We start from the raw sequence: 21,680 nt of genomic DNA, 5'->3' as shown, positions 1-21,680 counted from the left end.
TGCCAGCATGTATGTGTCTTGCTGAACAGAGAGCCGCTTGCTGGACACACCGATCTTCCTTCGTGTCCAATCCAAGTGTAACGCACACAAGTGCAAGATGTTTGCATGGGCCCAATAGGTGCTTTGGGACAGTGTTGAACTTTCCCAAAGTGCGAGTTGGAGCATTGGCTTTTCCAGGCAAATGCAGTGCCCCAGAATAATGCTTTGGTGGGGCTTCCAGGGTGCGTTTCGATATTCTCCCCTATTTGCACCAATTCATCCTAGAATCGGACAGGCTCTCCCTTGAACTTCACAAGGTACTGAGCAAGACTGCAAGCCCCAGTCACCTGCGGCGTCTGGAGTATGGGGCGTCAGATGAGCGCGCGCCCAGCTGCTCAACGCCTGACTCTGCAGCCAAATAAACATCTCTAGAACTGTAGTAGGCCGCAAGCCTAGAGCCGTTGGCATAAGGAGCGTGTGAGTCAAACACTGGCCACTCAGTGGCAACTGAATCAGGACATAGAGAATATGTCGAGGGGGCTCTCCTCAACTGACGGGCACCTCAGGGTGCTGACGTCTTCTCTAATTGTAGGGCCTGGAGGTCTCAAGGTACTGCTACCACACCGCCCTGCATGACAGCCCTGTGGGTAGCGCAGTCAACCCATGTTGGAGACTAGTTGGCCACGTTATGGGGTGGCCTTCACCCCCGCAGGAACTATGGATGTAGCAGAGTGGCCTCACAAGTCTAAAGTGTTTCAGTTTGTGTCCACTTGGACTGGCTCACACATAGCTGAATTGCATCCCAGAAGAGCACGTCCTTTGTATAGCTAATTAAACATGACAATAAAATAAATGATGTCGGGCACTGATTTTTGGATCCAAGCACCCTTGGTTTTGGGACCTGTGCCCTATGAGATATAGTCTTACCCTGGCTCTCCCTTCCTAGTGGGCAACACATACTTGGATGGCCCTCCGTCTTTCACAAACAATGAAAACTCTCTTGCCATATGTGCTGAATGGAAACCACATAGCTGCCAACACGACCCATTCCAATCTGTAGGTGCTTATCCAGTCCTGTTTTTTTCCTTTGCATTCTGGGACTTGTAGTTCGAGTTTTGTAATGGGAAAAATGTAACTACAATTCCCAGAATGCAAAGAAAAAGCCAGGACTGGATTAGCACCTACAGATTGGAATGGGTCATGTTGGCAACTATGAGACCTTGTCCAGCCAGTTTGCACACGAAGTGAAATCTTTGGGACATTACACCTTTCCCTGAAGAAATAGAAGCCTGTGCGGATCATGTTCACCGAGTCTCGCAGCTCCTTATTCACCCATCCATCCGTACAGAACAGACGCAAGGTCCACACTGCATGCTCTGGCTCGCTGAAGAAAGTAGCTCAGGAAGTTGCCCTAAATTCGTGAACTGCAATATGATTATAAGCTGCTGCCCAGTCATGGTGTTTGGGACTTCTAAATGCCTCAGCAAGACGTTAGGCAATGCATTTATGCTAAAGGTGATTAAGGTAGATGCCATTTTCGTTCAGAAAAGTGGGGGGTTTAGGCCTCGCTTCCAGTTCAATGCCTTAGCATGTCAAGTTGCAGTGCCTGCGCAAACAAGGGCAGCATTGACCTCTTCCACCCTTAGTTCTTCTCCACTCCCTTGCTAGGTATGCCTGATAAGTGGGAACATCACTTGCAAACATCGTTGGTGGGTATTTTTTCTAAAGGTTGGAGTCTCAGTGCGTTTTAGGTCTGTAAAGGGCAGAAATGTAGTGTCAGTTAAAATCCTTGGGAGGGCGAAAGCACACACCTTGGGAGGTCTGAAGCACACACATCACACATTGGGCGGTGACTGTAGAAGTGGTGGTGTTTGCCAAATACCATAATTTTCATCACACTCCCAATGAGCCGCTGTAAAACTGGCACAAAAAAGTGCTTTCAACTTTCTTCACTTTAAACAATGGAGTCGCGGGCGCTTCCCTTCAATACAGTGGGCATGTGTTTACTTTGGCCCATCGCAAGGCAGGGCAAAGTTGGCATTACCCTCTTCCCACCTTAACCATGTGATGCACAAAAGAGTCAGCCTGAACCCTTTTGTGCATTTAGAAATATGTGCAGCAGTGGCATGCACCACTACCGTGCATTTTCCATTTCCACCACACTTTGATGGTGGAACTGGAAGAAGATATTTAAAAAAAAAAAATATATATATATATATGCAAAGTGGTACTGCTGGAGTACAAAGCCCGTTACCACTATCACCAGGACTGTGGCAACTCTGAATTACGCAGAACTTCAGGACTACCGCCAGTGGTGGTGGTATTTACCTCTGGCACTATTACCTCTGGCGCTATTCCAGCACAAAAAAATCGGCCCAACTCCTAAATCTAGGATAGTAAGTGAATCATGTGAGATAACACTGATCACAGCCCCCCTCATCTACACTGTTGCTCCTGGCTACACAGACATTTCTGAATCCTATTATCAGGGGTATCATTGAGCCATTATCATGCCAAAGCATCCTTCTCACTCATTGACGAGTCATACTAATGAACTCCAGAGGCCATTGGTTTAGGGAGACTGTTGGAGGTTTCACATGCAGCTGATTGCAGACGCCCTGTGTGGAGGCTTGATGTCGCATTCGCGCATGCCAGCCTTGTGTGATTGCAAAGACTGTACACCATGAATTAGAGGTAATGACGGCCTTCCTTTCTCTCTTCCTTCTAGCATACTCTTAACCAAGGTGAAGCTAGAATGGGCACTCAAAGGACCAGAGGAGGCACTGGTGACTGTCAGACACATGCTAAATCTGTGGCAGACACTCTTTCATATTTCACAAATCAGGTAGGTGTGTTTCTACAAAACGTGCAAAGGAGATCAACATGACTAAACATACCTAAAATGTCATTTTTTGTAACGTGTCCTCTGGGCACACTATGATGCTTACTGTTTAATTATGCACTTTCTGCTGCTCTCCTGTATTGTAGAAGCTAGGTGCTTGCATTATCCAACTGGTTATGTTCAGGTGTTCTGAGAAGTAAACCTTCAATGGTTTCACCCCAGGCTGAGATCTCTACAGCAGATGCATTGCAGAAATGGGATACAGTACTTACGCTATGGAGCCTTTTTATGAAAAATTCTGCGGATAGCATCAAAACGGCGAATACTAGAACAATGTGATAACACCACTAAGGAAATCAGTATGCATAGTGGGAGGATGATGATTGGGAGACAGACAGCGCCCTTAAGCAGGGGTCTGAAACCTGTGGCTCTCCAGATGTTTCTAACTGCAATTCCCATGATCCCTCACCGTTGATTATACTGGCTGGCGTTCATGGGAGCTGTAGTCCAAAACATCTGGAGAGCCAAAGGTTGCAGGCCCCTGCCCTAGAGGATAATCCAAAACGTGCTGGGATTTTGGGGTGAGGACCTCGAGTTTGTTGCAAATGCTTGAGGGTGGTGGGCGAGGGCCCCTTCCAACTGAAAGCGATACAATGAGAGATGAGTTCAAGGCGTTGTTATCAGTGCTAACCCATAGGTTAAGAGGTGGGCTGCACCAGCGAATTGGTGCAAGCGATTCAAACAAGGATGACACTCACAACGAGGGAGGTGCAGTGGTGTCAGGGCAAAGGGGCCTTTGCACATTGATGTGAGTGTGGTGGCGGGCAAGACAAAAGATAGAGAAGGCAAATGTGACTCATTCAAGCAGTGCATGGTTGTGCGTTAAAAGGCAGGAACACCTGGCCAGTGAAGGGGCTGATGAGATGAGCCAGGTTCAATAGAAAGTCTGAGTTAGTAAGATTGTTTTAGGGCTGGGATGTTCAGAGGGGAAGATCTGCTAGTAAATAATAGAGGTGGTCAAGCTTTGTGGGTTTAGAGATTGGGGTTTTCAGGCTTTGAGCTCTATAAGGTGCGCTGTGGTGGCGCTCTTGGTGGTGAATGCAGAGGAACATTATGTGGGTGAGTTGACGAGGTGATGCTTGTTGGTGCTGTGCATTAAGGGAAGTAAATAAGGTCTATTTTGTTGGATTGAGCATTAGACAGTGTCGACCATGCATTGGTAGATGGATGAAAGCCATTGAGCGATGGATGCCTTCATGAATTTTGGTTTTGGTCAATAAGAATTAGGAGTAGTTGGATAAAGAGATGATCTGCAGAAGTGGTGGTGTACCTTGATAGGAAGAGGGGGCAACTATCTACAAAGTACACTATCTGGGATCCGGTTAGCTGCAATGCTTTTGAGCACCACGATACCAAGTGAAATAAGTCATTAGGGACATAGGTTGGAAGCCAAAAGATTGTAGATCTGGAGAGACCCGAGTCAGGCAGTGTGGTCCATTTGGTCAAGGCATCTGAGAGATCGAGAAGGATGGGTTCACAGTAATGGGGCTGTTATGAGCTCTGAAATGACGTAGAGCCATTTCAATGCATTGCAGGAGGCTGTGTGTTCTGTTGGAAGAGAGATAGTGAGTTGGCAAGAATACACTTTCAATGGAGCCGGAGAATAATGGGTGAACAGATACAGGGATGGGAACAAGAGTTCAACTGAGTGTTTTAACTGTTGGAATTGTAACAGGATAACTGCCATTGTAGAAAGATCTATTGAATGGCTGGCTGAATATGATCAGCCTAAGGCATTGATGACCCCAGTGAGGTGTTTGTTTCACTTAAGCACCAACACAATTGGGGATACCCAGGGTTGCACCATCACGCTTCTCAATAATGTATATTATCACACCAACTTTTCTAGCTCTTCTCCATTTCTGCCCCTCAAATGGCAAGTTCCTCCTCTGTTATACGGCAACCATCTGTATGGTGTCCTACATATGGAGCCTTATGGGGTAATCCCTTACGAAATGCCTCCTTGAAATAATTGTTCATAACTCGTTACCAGGCTATTGATGTCTTCTATATACACAACATTTCAAATGTGAAGAGATTCTGCCGCTTCACACTGAAGAAGAGCATCGTCACTTACTGCCCTGATATAGAATCAGGCTTTTACCTTCTGTGACTCACGCTGCACTTTGGTAACAAATGATCCTTTCCGCGGGATCGGACTCGAACCGCCAAAGGTGTATAGTCACACCTTGTTGGGTCTCAATGGACATGGCTTCCATATTCGTTGAAAATGTGTGTGGTCCATGACATTCACCGAAGCACCTGTGTTGCACACGGTTTATCGGTCCCCTGAATTTTTACTGAGCATCTTGGCTGTCTTTTCATTTTCCTTCCTGCTCCTAGAACTTAGGTCTCTTTTACTTTTCTCTCTTCCGGGACTCTGACTGTAACCCCGCTGCCTCCTGTCTTTATGTTTTTTGTTTGTATTGTCTGTGAGCGCTTTGAGGCCTTTGGGCGAGTTGGTGCTTAATAAGCATTCAATAGAATAGAATAGAATAGAATAGAACACTAGAAATGAACTGTTTCTTTCTCTTCCCGGGTGTTCTGGGATGTTTGCACTTCAGCTACTTTCGGACGCCGCTTGCTGCATGGAGGTCCCCCCTGGCTCCTGGTTTGAGGCAAATGAGCATGGCACACAATTGCTAACTGGTTTTATCTAACACACCATCTCCACTCATCGCCTTTTGCAGGGCAGGTCCCTGTGTGAGGAAGCATGTTTTTCTGCAGTGTGTGCAAGCCCCATCCGATCCACTGGGGTTTGCACACACTGACCGAAACTGACATTCCTGTTCTTCAAATAAATACGAAGAAAAATTATTGATGGAATCACTGTCAGTGCCCCAGGGAGAAGAGGCTGAGAGGAAAAGAAACAACACATCCCTGAAATGCTCAAGAAGTTTCCTCTTTCTTGGTGCTCTAGTGTTACCTGAATGTGGACCCCCAATCCCCAGCTTTCTCTTTGCACTGCGCTGGTCTATTGATGGCTTCAAGGAGGGAAGTCTGCATCTCTGTTATAAACAAAGAAATAGCTTTACCGTTCACCTACGAAAAGCCCAGGAGAACTGGTAGGCATAGTGATATTCATGGCCTCAGAGAGGGAGTGTCTTACAAAGGTGGCAGAATTCCCTAACCAAGTTGGATCTTTAGTAGGGGAAGGATCCTCTTCTTCCTCAAGATTCCTCCTGAGATGATAAAAGCTCTCATTCACCCTCCATTATGCTGATATTAACTGAAAAGCTGCTTGCTGCTGCAAAGCTTGGAATACTACTTACTCATTACTCCCCCAGCCCACCTCTCTTTACACCTATTGGTTACAGTCCAGCATTTGTTAGCTCTAAATCAAAGCATTAACTTGTTCTTGTCACACCTGTCACTGCGGGACATGGACCGCAGTGTCTGCAAGTACGATGAATATTCACAATGGTCCATTCCCCACTCTATAGTCACTGCTACATAAGAGAACGAGTCTGCCGGTAACCTGTCGGTGCTACCAGTGTGTACTGGCATATTTGCATTACCGTTTCCACCACTTAATATCCCGGTAATATTATTACGGGTCCCATAGAACTCCATGGGAATGGAAACCTGAAGCAATGGCACCATTACGAACGGTGCTGGTGCCTCTGCGAAATAGCTGCTGGAAGGGGCAAGAACTACCGGCAGGTCAGGCTGCCGGTAGTTCACAGCCCCTACCGGCAGACTCGGAGTGTGCCGGTCCAGAAAAGGTGCTGGTAACTCATAAGGTGCCATTCCGGCTCACTAGTAATGGGGCCCCGTGGCTCTTGATGCGAGTGGGAGGTGGATGCACAAGTTGGAACCCACAAGCCCTTCAGCTATGCCACAGCAAGTATGGTGGCCACACATCTCTTGGAGAGGTTTAGCAAAACAAGAAATCCTGAAATGAAAACAGTATAATAATCACCCAAGAACAAGGTAACAAACCTTAATTTTTAAGCCATACAGACGTATAGAATACTTAACTTATGGAAAACCTTTCCCATTAGCAAGGAAAGAGGATTTTAATGCATAGGAAGCTGGGTTAAATGAGGGCCGATACAAGATGGCCACCCCACTTGGACTATACTAAGGGATTATGGGACTAGTAGTTCTAGTGAATGACATATAAAGATTTTAAAACATGTGTTACTTGCTGCTGTTAAAATCAAGGAATAAAGTGCTTACAATCAACCATCCATGCCTTGACATAAAATTGTGCTACATGATATTAGGAGGGAGATTTCATGAAATATTGGTACCTTCAAAACACAAGTAATGATGTGGCACACTCGGTCACATGTCATATGTGCCTGCCTAGGGCGGTTTTGCTCCTCAGAGCAATACAGTGAGCATGATTGAGGGGGACCATATACAGTTATTATACTTTATGACAATATGATATCATTGAGAGGCCGGAATGGCTGGTCACATTGGGGGTGTGCCTGTTTGAGTCTTTCAAATTTCTGAAGTTGAAAACATGAGTACTATTTAATTGGGTAATATTAACAACTTTAATTAAAATCACAAAAATAAAATTCTACTTGTGGTGTAAACCCTTAGTTGTTTTTAATGTACTTAAAATATGTTTTGCTGTTAAAATTCTTTGCACAAATGGTCTGCAATTACTCAAATTGATAATAAAGAAATGTGTTCATTCGTTCATGCACTCATTCATTCTTTTTGGATATGGTATCAGCAATATAAGTGTCCAATATATAATTTTCACATCTTCTTCCTGTTAATTAGTTTTGGTGAGGGAGCTTCACTTCTAATGTGTTAATTTGCTTGCACCCGTAGGAGGCAAACAACCATTAATTCTAGTAAGGGTGTTAACTGAGTAACTTTGAGGTAAGGTATTATTGATACCGGGTTTAAAGAAAGCACCATTCGATAGTTGTGCTGTCCTGAAAAGATTTTAACCTGTGACCTTATGCACAGATAAGTCTCCCCAGTAGGCCTGTAACCCACTGAGCCATTCTGATGAATTTGGTGAATTGTACCCTCTGACGATATAGGCAACTTCTAGTAATGTTCTCAGAGTTGGCTACGCTGCCATTTTTTTTAGACGTTCACAGGCTGATTGAGCAGGTGAAAGTGGATCTAGATCATGAGGTCTAAGCCCCGCCCAAATGTCAATCACAGCTAAACCGTTGGTGCCTTCCTGTTTTGCCACCCTTTTTCCCTATTTAAGCAGCCCTCAAGCCTCTTTTCCTTTGCAGTTGGTGGCCAGGTGCAAGTGGACCTAGGTCACATGGCCTTAGCTCCACCGACATTCTTGGCACTACCTCTTGCTTTCTGCTCTTAACTCTTAGATCAAGGACGTCTCTCACCCGAGCGTCCAAATTGAAGGACAGATAAAGAAAAGGGTAATTCCTGTTTGGACCTGTTCAGACGGGGAGGACTCAGGGCCCAAACCCTTGCTCAGACAACAGATATGCATGTGCTGACATGTATTTTCTCCCTCCATCCTCACAGGCCACCCCCACCATCACCAGGCAACACCAAGATCAACGTCATTGACCCTCCTCTACGGCATGGAATCCGCAATGCAGCAACCTCACCCACATCAGCCTCAATCCCATCAGCACCCCCTCACCATCCACAACAACATGGTAGTTGATTCTCACCAAAGTCCGCTCAGCTATCACCCATACAGCAGACATCGCCGGTCTCATCGCTACACACAACCATGACGCCATCTTCATTATTGAGACTTGGCTGATACCCACATCCTAGTCGTCCTTGTCCCCGATGGCTACAGCATCCAACACAGAGACCGGCCGAACAAGACAGGGCGAGGCCTCACAGTCATCCACAAGTCCTTGTGGCCCTGCACCAGACTTGGCGTCAACAACATTGGCTCCTTCGAAAGTCCTCTCCTGCCACTTCCCGCTCTCCCTGACAGACAAAGTTATATTCCATCTCATCTACAGACCACGCAAACTCAAACACCGCCTTCATCAAAGACTTCACCAACCTGGTCACCACCATGTCCCTCACGCACGACAACATCATCTTCCTAGGCAGCTTCAACCTCCCAGGCAACAAAACCACTAAACTAATGAAGGAAGCTCTCCTCTGCCTTCTCAATACCCTCAACCTCACACAGCACATGCAAGACCTAATGGAAATGCTGGCATGCATCACAGGAAGCATGTGGCAGTGATTAAAAGTAACAGCATGTGAATGGTATTCAAAGTTTTTCAAAGAAATGTATGACAAGTAGCAAAGCTGTGTCTGCTAGCTGGTTGGTTTAGAACTGTTTTTTCAAGTTGGAATAATTGTTGTGCTACTTTTTATTTTAAAAACAAACAATCACATATCATTTTGCCATTATTGTGGTGCAAGGTATTTATGGGCATGTGTTTATACAAAGTTTGTTTGCTAATAGAAACCATGACGTAATATATGCTTTATGCAGCTGATGTAAAATGTTTACTCTTTTCACTGGTTTCACTGGTTCACGAGATACTACAGGGCTCAGGATTTAGCTCAGTTGTGTGAATGTGAACAGTACTCCTCATTCCTTTATTTCCTCATCAGTGTTTGATCTAGAACATTATTGCATGTCCAGCCTCTGCGGGAGGCGCAAGGAGTTCTGCCCTAGGGGAATTAATTTGATGCCTCAAAGAGCATAGCAAGAAAAACATTTTCCCAACAAAGACACAGCTGGGGAGGAACTAAAACAAAGCAACAGAAGTTAAAGAGTACCCCAGCACTGACACTACTAAACCCACATCTGTTCAAGTGCAATAGGAAGCCATCCCATGGCAAACCCACTGCTGGAAGGACAAGCTCGACAGGAGGCAGTAGCCTGTGAGAAGACTTAGATGAAGCTGCAGATCTAGGAAGGAAAGAGAGGTGATGAAGAGGCTCACCTGAGAACAGGTGATGGTTAGTTCTTTCCTAATATAGTATGTTCTGGATTCTACATGGGCTTGGCCTCTTTGATCCTTCATCTGCAAGTCACTGTTCTTCTTTTACAGCCTCCTCTTCAAAGTCAATCTCCTGCTTTTCGGTCTCAAAAGAAAACTGTATTAATGTATGTTCTGATGATTAGATGATTTCTATTTCAATAAATCTGATTAGGTCCATCTACTGCCCCATTATGTTGTGGTGGATTTTTCTGTGGTTCAAGAGTCATGGAGAAAAGCATTTAAGAAGTGTTTGAGTTAATAATTGTAGTCATGAAAGTGTACAAGATCAGTAACTTGACCCACCCAGGGAAAGAACCTGGGAAAGGGGATCTCCTATTTAACGTTTTCAAATGTGTGAAAATGATGTACAATGGAGATCATCACTTCATTTAACAGTGACTAAATACTACACATCTTATGTACTTATGAAAATGTATACAACTATAATACAACTACCTATAGCGTTTTTCCAAACTTTGTTCAGTTTCGGTGCACAGATGTTTCTCAGGGCCCTCTACACCGTCTTTCTCACCTCTTGGCCACAGAAACACCAGTAAGTGCATCTATAATCTGGAGCTGGGATTAAGAAAAAACGAAAGTTCAGTGAGATGTAAAACCACGAAACCAAAAAGACCTACACTTTAGTGTACACGTATCTAAATGCAGCTCCTTAATACATATAACCGGAGCATAGTCTACTGGAGAGGCCCTCACATTGACCAAGCCGCGTGTGATAGAAGGAGCCTTCACACTGACCAAGCCGTGTGTGATAGGAGGGGCCCTCGCAATGACCAAGCCACGTGTGATAGGAGAGGCCCTCACATTGACCAAGCCGCGTGTGATAGAAGGAGCCCTCACACTGACCACGCCGTGTGTGATAGGAGGGGCCCTCGCAATGACCAAGCCACGTGTGATGGGAGAGGCCCTCACATTGACCAAGCCGCGTGTGATAGAAGGAGCCCTCACACAGACCAAGCCGCGTGTTGTAGGAAAGGCCCTCACATTGACCAAGCCGCGTGTGAAATGACATAGTTGAACATTAACAGAATGTATACATTTGCGGAACTGGAAGAATTTGGAGTTTATAAAACCACATGGAAACGTGGATGTTTGGAAGATAACATTGGCCCAGGACATGGAGAAGGTGATTGCATGTGATTTAGTTAGTGGGTGGGGGGTGGTGGGTGGAGGCACTGAGAGAACTAACCAAGAACGTACCGAAGTCAGAGGGATACATGGAATCTGGAGCTAATCATTTAGGACTACATGTGCCCCCTCTTTAGGAGCACAGAACTCACCTGAGTCTTTCTAGTGGGATGCTGTATATGAAACTGTTCCAAACAATCAAGATTCAGCAATTTTTTGAAATGCATGCTTTAGGATCATGGAACATATATGTGCTCATATATATGCAAAGGAAATCAAGATTCGAATGGTTGTGCACATGTGGTACCACCCCAGTTTTACTTTAAACAGACCCCCTCACGCCACCCTCGTCACTGTCAGTCACATAGACGTTCAACCAAAGGGGTCCACGTGCATGGAACTCTACCTTTCCAAAAGGTTAGTGTATGTTTGAATGTGTTCAACATGTATCTTTACCTTGAAGGTGGGCAGCTATGAGGAAGCTGTTGCGAGTGCATGCAAAAAAGAGACATTTGCACCCTACGCTTGTATTTCAGGACTCGATTTCACTGCTGGATCGGGTACCCGTGATCCACTAGGAATGGGCCTGGAAGATTATGGCATTGAGCTGGTTATCCCACCAGGAGTATAGACCTAGCTATGAATCGAACAGTGTATTTAATTCCTCTCAATGCTGACCCCCATATTGGGAGATACCAAGATGCCTCTCCTGCTCAGTTTCCACATTATACTAGCACCACATTGTGTTTAATAGATCGTTTTTTCATTCAATGGAACACGGTGCATGTATGCAATTGATGCAATATCTATTGAAGATGAAAGTACTTATTTCTCACTGACATTTGACTTTTGTTTATTACATGTGGGCTGTCTGTCTGAGTTGTTTTACGAAGTGGAGTCTTGCATGATATTTAACTGTACGAGATTTTGGGCAGGCAAAATATGTGTTTAATAGAAAGGTCAAATGCCACACTTGTTGATGGTATTGTATTCAATCTCTGGCCAGGTACTGGCTTGGATTACCTCTTTTTTGGCAGACAGAACTAAAATACTCTCTCTGCCTCCTTTCCTTTCATGTTCCTGTACTCTTGGTTGTGGGGTTCCTCAAGGCTACGCCTTGTCTCCCATCCTTTTTAACATCTATATTTGGCCATTGGTGTGTCTCAACCGCTCCTTCTGTCTCAGGTGCTATGACACTCAGATCCTCATTCTATTAGATCTGGATCAGGCTGAGATGTCATTGTGCCTGCATCGGTGCCTGTCTGCCGTGGGAAAATGGATGAACCACAATTGGCTGAAGCTAAATGGCGACAAGACAGGGGTGCTGGTGGTAGGTTCTCCTCCTAATCCTGCACTTTGGGTGTCTTCTTTCTGGCTGTCTTCTCTCGGCCCGCTCCCTGTTCAGGTTGCTACAGTCAACAGTTTAGGATTGGTAATCTCTTCCACTCTTACTATGGATGCCCAGGTGTCCGCCGTATGCTAAACCGGTCATTAGCATCTTAGAATACTGCGAAAAGTACTCCCCTTCGTGCCTCTGAACCTGAGGCCGCAGGATTGTAGCGGCGCTGGCCGTGAGCCGGTTGGACTATTGTAACTCACTATATTTGGCCCAGCCTGAAGGCCTCGTCCAACGGCTACAGCACCTACAGAATCTTACTGCACAAGTGGTGACTGGCTCCCTTTATGGGGCCCACATCTCGCCAGTCCTCCGCTCCCGTCATTGGTGGCCTGTGGTCCAGCGTATAAAGTTTAAGGCACTTTGCTTGGTCCATCGGGCTTTGCATGATTTAGGAGCGGAATATCTGCGGGCCAAATTCATCCGCTACTCCCCTAATTGTACACTATGATCTGCCTCTGCTGGCCTGCTTTGTGTGCTGCCCATTCGTTGATCTTGCGCTGGCGGTCAGGCTTTCTCTGTGGCCGCAGCTCAACTGTGGAATGACCTGCTGCAGCCATTAAAAATGTGCTTAATCATCTTGTTTTTAGAAAAGCCCTGAAGACCTATTTGTTTTAAATGGGACCGCCTAGCTGTTTTTTCCTCCCTCGCAGCACCATGATACCTTTGGGTGACCGTGCGCTTTATGCATTTTCATAACATAACATAACATAACAAAACATGAATCTCAACAAAATGTATTCATTTGTGAAGGCTGGCAAAAATGTGTGTTTGTCCTGAGGTATTAATTAGCACTGGGGGTATTTTACCTGTGGCACATATTAACACGAGTTGGTCCAAAGTGAACCCAATTTCATATGACCTAACATTTTTCTGCGGCCCTATTGATATAATACTTGGAAAATTAAGTCAGACGCCAAATCTGTTTGACGTTTGGCCCAAGCAGACTTTTGAAGAGTCACCTCAGCAATCAACATTTGACATAAACGCATGGACACGATGACCTTTGGCCAGCCTCGTACACGCTGACGCACGTGGCTGGACTGTGCCGCTCAACTCCCAGAATAGCTCAGCCTCATGCATCCCAAGGGGAAGCATTCGTCCCACAACACTATAACTGTGCAAGGAAAGCTTCCAGCATCCCCCCTGCCCTCCCAGGAAGCCTGTTCCAGAATGTTGCTCTCAGAGGAGCCACAGCTCAATTCCCGCCCCTGGGCTGCCGCGAGAGAGCCCCAGAGGGTCAAACTGTCCCAGGCCTCGCAGGGTTGGGCAGGTGCCTTCCCACAGACCTGTCACAAAAAAAACACGTTTACTGGGGAGGGCGTAGGGGTCATCAGGCTGGTGTTCATTAGCAGTAGGGTGATTGTTGACTACATTAGGGATGCAATTAAAGGCAGCTACCATCGTGACCCCCTCAGCTTAACTCTGCACACTGAGATCAGGCTAGCCATAAGAGCATTTGACTGAATAAGCAGAGATGCTCCACCCTTGGAGAGGCCTGCAACTGGCTGTCACATCCAATGACGTTTTACAAGACTTAAACAAGTCATGATGATGTTTTGTGTGCAGATGAGAGTATGGCAACTAAATTCAACCAAACTCCTCGAGCATGTAATGCACTCCAAGTTCCTTGTGTTTCCTCCTGTTTGTCCATTCACTAAAGCGCAGCCTGTATAGATTTATCATCTTTCTTTTGAATGTATTGATCATACGTAATAACATAGTTCCCATGCTATGGTCAAAGTTGAAAGGCTCATGGATAGCTTTGTGTGACACCATGGTTAAGAAGATAGCTCAGTGTGTTAAGCACTTGTTGCAGAGATCTGTAGTCATATGCTGTACAACAGTACCCAATCTTGGCAAGGCCAAATCAACCTTTACTCTCTTTGAGGTTATTTGTGTATATAAACGCTGTTGACAGTAACACTGACTAGTCTACAAAAGAACATTCCTCCAAGATAAAACACCAGTTTCAAATGCTAAGAGTATCACTACGGCACATGTCTATTTGCCATCCCTAATGAAGAGCATAAGGCATTGGTTGAGAGATGCGATTAGGTAGTCAAATTGGAAACAGTAATCCAACGTGCTGAGACCAATATGTCGGGTGAAACTGCTGAGTGGTGGTTTCACCACCAGACAATACAGTGAGCCTAGACAGCTCATCGTCATTAATAATATAGTACTGCACTATCATTGGTGAAAAGGTTTGCCTTCCCACATTCTGTTTCCATTCTTTATCCCATTGCCTGCACTCTACATTCAAATAGCCTATTTGAGTAGAATGGGTCCTAGACAGGAGGAAGTTGGCTAAATGCTATAGGCCTCTGGTGAGCTCATATGACACCAACTCTGCTTTTTTCTAGAATGTCAAATGTTCTTCTTCATGTCATGAATAGCAAAGTGCGAGCCTGTGCCAAACAATGCCTATGGGCACATGGCCTTACCACACAGTTGCTTTTCTTGGGTGTATCCATGTATCCATGTGAGGTTCCATGGAGAAATAAGACCATGAATATGCTCCTACTGCATGATACGACTCTAAAATGATGTTTTAAACATACTGTCATGTTGGTTTAGAATATGATTTGAACACCATGAAAGGTCTACAAAAAACGGTATTAATTTAGTTCATGGACTTCAAGTACATGGACTTCAAACATTCACTAATAATTGAATCTTGCCGTATGACAAGAACTGAGGAATAATGGAGTCAATGAGCTGGGTTCAAATCCCAGCTTAACCACTTCACAAAAGTTTGTGTGTGATCCTGGCCAACACATTTAAGGCCTGATTCATGGAAGTGTCTTATAATGGCGTAATCCATTAGGAAAACGTTCCATGAATCAGGCCCTAAATCTCAGTGCCTAACCAGTTATAAATTCCATGCCTTAAATATTTCAGAATTGTCAGTCATTTAGATTGATTTAGTTCTCAGAGGAAGATTTTTCAAACAAGCCTCACTCGTGGTTTAACTGGTTGTAGTGTAGGGTTTCATATATTATTGAAGTGACCATTGATCTAGTGCACACCACAAAGTCATTTGTTTCTTGGCGTCCTCACGGCAGCAGCACTTGAAAACCAGGGGCCCCTTCTATTCCCAAACTATGTTCAGATACATGCGCCTTCCTGGTAACTTATAACCTGTATCCACGGCTGATGCTGTGCTGTGATATGTGCACCTTCCTCATTGCTTCTAATCTGTCACCTGTATCCATGCTTGCGCACTTGTACATTCTGTGAGGCTGCCAGTCTGAGTTCTGCTTGGGCATATGTACCTTTTTCATGTAGCTACGGAGCTGTGTTTTGCATGCATACTACAGGTGGTAAATCTTCTTGGCTGTTATTGTTGAAATGAGGCTTGTGCCCATAATAGAACACACCCTCCAGTGGGCTACTCATGTTTCCCTTGAAACAGCGCTTGCTTAATCAGAGTATCACAGATAAAGGGGGCTTGGGTCTCCAAAGGAGATCCCATGCATATTCTGATGATTGCCAGTGGAAATGTCAAGCTTTGGACTGTGATTTGCTTGAGAGGAGCGGGCCAACAAAGATTGTAGGATTCCTTAATCCTTTTTGGTTTGTGAGCAGCCCCAAATGTGTTTGAGCCAAAAACCCATAAAATGGTCCTGTGCATGCATGGTATTTTTTAGAGTCTTTTGTCTGCATAAAGGATATTTTGTGTGTCTACATTTCTCTGTAGGAATGCCCGATGTGGTTCAAGGCCAATAGATCAGAAATAGTAAAAAGGGAGGCGTAGGAGCATTCTCAACACCCTTCTCATCACAATTATTTTTGTTGAGTGGAACCTGAACACAGTGGATGAAGAGAGGGAACAACTCTGGAGACACACCCCTGATCAGATGCACACTGTTTGGTCTAATCTTTAAAACATAAGTCAAGTACATGGAGTTTTAATATGAAGTTACTTAGATAAGTCCCTTTTAAAATGTAAAATGTGCAAATTTATATATGCATATAATACAAAACCTAGGACTAAATCTGTCTCAAGCAGAAATACATGCCTTGTCTTCTTTTATTTTCAGTTATAATACATCAAATGTGGCTTCTTTAATACATACAATGAAAGGAGGACTCCTCAAGTCTCCAGCTGGTTGCGTTGGTGGTCCAAGGCAAAAAATACTAAGTGGTCCTCACCAAACGTTTTGCCCGTACCTCACAAAACCCTGTGACAGCCCTGCCCACCCTCATTTAAAAGTGCCTATAGTCCCTCCCAGCTCTCCTGTCTATAGAACATTGACCGTCCAGGGCCACATGGGGTCAAGGGAGCAAGTAGAGGGCAATTTTGCCCACCACTTCCTTTGTGCATGTGTTCAACACACCTAGGCTCACAACAATTGCACACTGCTGGTGTGAAAGGTTAAAGTCTGGCGCCCCTGAGCTAAAGACATGCATAATTAACTACAAACTCCTCACAACTAAGCTTACTACATCCTCACAGACTCTATAACTATCTACATCATCTACCGACCACCAGGCCAGACAGTGACACTCCAGGAAGACCTCAGCCTCACAATAGAGGAAAACCTGAAATCCACCTCTCAGGCCTTACTACTCAGGGACCTCAACCTAGGCCTCTATAACCCAGCAGACCCTAGTGCAGCTGCAATCGCCAACACCCTCTCCGATCTGGGATTCATGCAATGGATCTGAACCCGAACCCACATCAAGGGTAGAACCGTTGACTGGGTAGCAGATCTAAACTGTCAGATCTCCATCACAACCAACTTGCCCTGCCTCTGGTCTGACCACCACATTGTACAATTCACCATGCCCTCAAACAACCTGCTGCCACCCACCCTTACGCTGCCCCCTAACCTCTCACGCAGCACTTGTAAGATCTCCAAAGAGTTCATCTCACCCCTGGTCACATGTCTAATAGTTGAGGAAATCAGCTCAACAGACCTTTATACCCTTGCTAATATCTACTCAGACACTATGACCAATGCAATTAACTCAGTACCACCCTCCGGCCCAGAAAAGCTAAACCAACTGGACCTCTCAGCCGCCTTTGATAAACCACAAAACCCTCTGCAATCATCTCATATCCTGCACCAACTTCTCAGATGAAGCCACAGCATGGGTAGCGTCATTCCTAGAAGACAGATCTATGAGAGTCTTCTCAGACACCGCTAATGCTCCCTCATTCCCATTCCCTGTGGAGTTCCCCAAGGCTCATGCATTTCCCCATCCCTCCAGAATATATGTACTAATACCCACTTCAACCTCCTAGATTCCATCATCATAGCATACACCAACTATGCTGATGACACTCGAATTCTCTTCCCATTGTCAGGCATCTATGACACAGACTCCCTCAATATCAACAACATCTTCTCCACTATCAAAGCTTGGATGGCCACGAACCACCTTTGCCTCAATGGCGACAAGAAAGATATTCTTCTGGAAGGATCACCAGCTATGTCAAACTCAACTCACAATTCTCAGCCTTCACCATGGATGGTATCAACATTCCCGTCTCACCATCCATCAAAACCCTAGGCGTCTATCTGGATTCTCACTATCCTTCACCAGACAAGTGAATGCAATCGCCTCCTCAGCTGCATACAAAAGAAAACTCATCAACACAGCTAGATAATTTCTCTCGCCTACATGCTGCCTCACCATAGCCAGAGAAAACACCGGAGCTAGACTAGATTACTGCTATGTCCTATATGCTCGAACATCAAAGCAAAACATCAACAAAATACAGATAATTTAGAACACTGGTCACCTGATCACCCTCTGAACTCGGGCCCAGGCTCCTGCATGTCCAGTTGCCCTAGCACTGCTTTCGGGGTCCACAGCACTTAAGGGTCTGTATCTGCAACCCTACAGTCCCTTCTCTCTGCACTTATGAGCTACCCACTGGCTGCACTTGTGCGTTAACTTCACTTCCCCCTTCCCCTCCCCGCTGGCACTTCTCCCCTTCCCTCTTCCCCACACTTGCGCAATCTGACTGACACAAGGCCTAGTAAGATCACTATTTTGTCCTCCCTTGTTTCCCCGGCCTTGTCTTGTTATGCCTAGAAACATGTGTACAGGCGCGTTATAAATGCCACATCGCATCATGTCAGATCAATGCCCTCCGAGCACCCCTCAACAGAGCAACAAAAGGAGGTGATAGAGCTTCCCTACACTTGCAGCAAAGCACTGGAATGCCCTACCTCCCCACAGCCCCATCAGAGCAGAGAAATCCTACTAGCCTTTTCCGCCGAGACTTGAAAACCCTGCTCTTCACCCAAGCTCTTGATTCATGACACTGCCATGCTTTGGACTCTAGAGTGATTAATCCTGCCTCAAGCGATTATATGTGCAACTGGTTATCTGAACAGTGCTCTGATGCCCCCGAGCTTAGGCGCTTTACAAATGTAAAAAATAAATAAATAAAATAAATAAATAAATAACACATTTCACACAAAAGGGTGCCAGTCTCTAACTGCATACAGAAGGATAGGCATCTGAAGCCTAGCCTGCATAGGGCGCTCATGGTATATTTTCTCACTATAGATGTCTATACATTGATAGCCTCCTACCAAGAATGGAACCACGCTGTCTCACCATGAACTAAAATATGGTCCAGAATGACATGGAACAAACACTTATTAATAACCTATTTAACAGCAACGTGTCTGGCCTTTTCAATTTTATTTTACTAATTTTACCACCCAATTCCCTTACCATACTATCCCCAACAAAATTCACCTTTATTCACAGCATATCCTTGTCTTGGACACACTTGGATTAGCAGCTCAGAATTAATATTCTGGAGTCTGATACAGGGAGTAACGCATAGAGATCATCAGGCAATTAAGCTGCCAAACTTCCAGGATTGCCTGATCACGCTCTCTCCAGTCCCTCCTGTAGCCAACATTTCATTGGGGGTCATTCCGACCCTGGCGGTAGGGGGTTAACGGCACTGGTAAGGATGCCGGTGGCGTTAACCCCCTACCGCCCTATTACGAGGTCTCTTAGCGAGTTCCACCAGGACCGGCTGGTTTTACCAGCCTGTCTTAGCGGGACCCGTTAAGGGACCATGGAGCTAATAACGGTCCCGCAATTTGCGGGCCCATTATTATCTCCTTCCCCATTCCCATTGAGCCCTATAGGGACTCAATGGGAATGGGGAATGGTTTTCGAAATGGGGATTTACTGGGTCCGCATAGGTCGGAATGTCCCGGTAAGTCCCCATTCCGACACCACGGACCCAGACCCGAGTTTGGAGGCAGCCATGGTGCTATTGGCACCATGGCTGCCTCCAAACTCGGAATGAGACCCATTATGTACTAAGCTACAAGTCTTCAGATCTTCCATGAAAACACAATCCAGTTATCACAACCCTTTCGGGCATAACCACCTCCTCTGTTTTGGAAAACCTTGGTCCATCTAACCGGAACCCATGGTACCTTTCAAATGTTTCCTCCACTGCTTGCCCATATATTGTACCTTTATAAAGACATTTTAGTAAAGCATCCAGATTTAAACTTTAATTTCAGAGGACAAGAGCAACATCCTCCAGAGTACGAGATACCACTCGATCAGGACACCCCAGCTAGTGTATATATAAAGAAACAACTTTTGTGTGCCTGGGGAAGACTTTTCCTCTCTTTCTTGAAAAAAAGCTAGCATATTCACTGGAATGTTTCAGTTCAGGCTCCAAGGACCTCTACGGTAATGATGGGCACAATCCCATAAAATAACTTTCGTTTTGTGGCCATTGATTACTGTTGCACTTTTCACCAACACATCCCTTTCATCCCTGGCGTAACTACTTAACTAGCTTGGACTGAAGGAAAGAGGTGGGAGGAGGCGACAGAATGAGCTGCATTTTCTTTGACGAAAGGACGCTAATTGCCATCAATGGTCATTAGCAACTCTGGTTTTGCATCGCAAATTGCGAGGCGATGCAGCTGTATGCATGGCTTCAATTACCTGATGCAAATGAAATATGCAACCATTTTGTACAATTTATCTACCCATATTTTGATGCGAAAAAGTATGAATTGCAGAAACATTCATTTTACTCCACTTTTAGGAAAAAATAAGATCCAGTTGATACTCATGGGTCAAGTGGCTGTTGTAAATCAATCGGCCTCTTGGTATAGTATCTGTTTTTCTTAATATTTCAGGCTCTTAATGTGAACAATTGAAAATAATCGTCAATCGCCAAGTACACAATTCTTTTGTGGCTCTTGCAGGGGAGGAACAGCCTGCCCATCCATTGGGCATCTTTTACAGTTGTCATCATTCCGCTGCACAAACTGGGGATTGTAGTCTGCACTTGGCATATTATGGTAGCACCCCCAGCACTATACATTTCATATGATTATTTAGCTGGCATACAATGACAATATTTTGGGAATTTGAGGCAGTTGACATATTGGTACCAACTGAGAGCCTATACCTTAGCATACGGTGATCATGCCAGGCACATGATGGGCTTATTGGGGTACTTAAGGCTGCATTTGACATATGATATCAAAACATATTGTCTTTGCCAAAGCTTGATTATAATGTGGGCTGATCCTCGTTACTTCTTTCTTCATCCCTGTCTCTCTTTTTACTTTTCTGTACACTTTCAAATGAAATGTGGGCATAATTCTGCCATCTCCATCTGTGTGCTTCTAGCGATTCTCCACCTCTATTGCTTTCTTTCTCTCAGCAAAATTGACTAGGAAAGGAAACATGTGATTTTTAATTTTAATTTTATTTTATTGGACATTTGTATGGCGCCTATACACAAGTGTTTCCAGCCGATAAAAGACAAATTGGGGGAGGGGAACATAGGAAGGACAAAAGAAAATGGTTATATTGCACTTTTGACAATCCTACCGTACAGGTGCAAGAACAAGTTTGTAAGTGCAGGAGGCTAGAGGGAGAAGTGCAGGAGCGGGGTGCCAGAAGGGAGGGGGAAAGGAAGTCCTGGGGGGGCAAGAAGGCAAGTGTTGGGGGAGCCAAGAAGGCAAGTATCGAGGAAAAAGGGAAAGCGAAGGGAAGGTAAGTGCGGAGTACAGTGTGGACCAGGTTATGGCTAGTCTGGGGAAGGGAACCCGAGGGCCGTGCTGGCAAGGGATGCTGGAGGGACTAGTAGGTGGATGGTATGGCCCCTGTATAACTCTGAAGCGACAAGGCCCCAGTCGCAGTGGCAAAAGGAACGTTAGCACTGGAGGGTGTAGGGAAGGAAGTGGAGAAAAGGAAAGTCTTGAGAGGTTCCTGGAACTTAAGAAGAACCGGCTCAAATCTGAGGGGGGCAGGGACGTTGTTCCAGACAGAGGAACAAGCCGAGGTAAGGGATCTACCTCCCACTCTCTGCTAGGAGAAA

General features: G+C 45.2%; 1 protein-coding gene across 1 annotated transcript in view; it reads left to right on the top strand.

Moving 5' to 3' along the window:
• TTC7A (tetratricopeptide repeat domain 7A) overlaps positions 1-21,680 on the top strand; it is a 2,220,458-nt gene that overhangs the window by 1,654,082 nt on the left and 544,696 nt on the right. Inside the window, exon 16 of the mRNA XM_069608425.1 lies at positions 2,708-2,824. Coding sequence (XP_069464526.1) covers positions 2,708-2,824 — 117 coding nt within the window. The remainder of the gene's footprint in view (positions 1-2,707; positions 2,825-21,680) is intronic.

Source organism: Ambystoma mexicanum, chromosome 4q, assembly GCF_040938575.1.
Source record: "Ambystoma mexicanum isolate Mex_15411 chromosome 4q, UKY_AmexF1_1, whole genome shotgun sequence".
NCBI lineage: Eukaryota > Metazoa > Chordata > Amphibia > Caudata > Ambystomatidae > Ambystoma > Ambystoma mexicanum.
The sequence above is the reverse complement of the archived record's forward strand: the minus strand, read 5'-3'. Positions and strand labels throughout refer to the sequence as shown.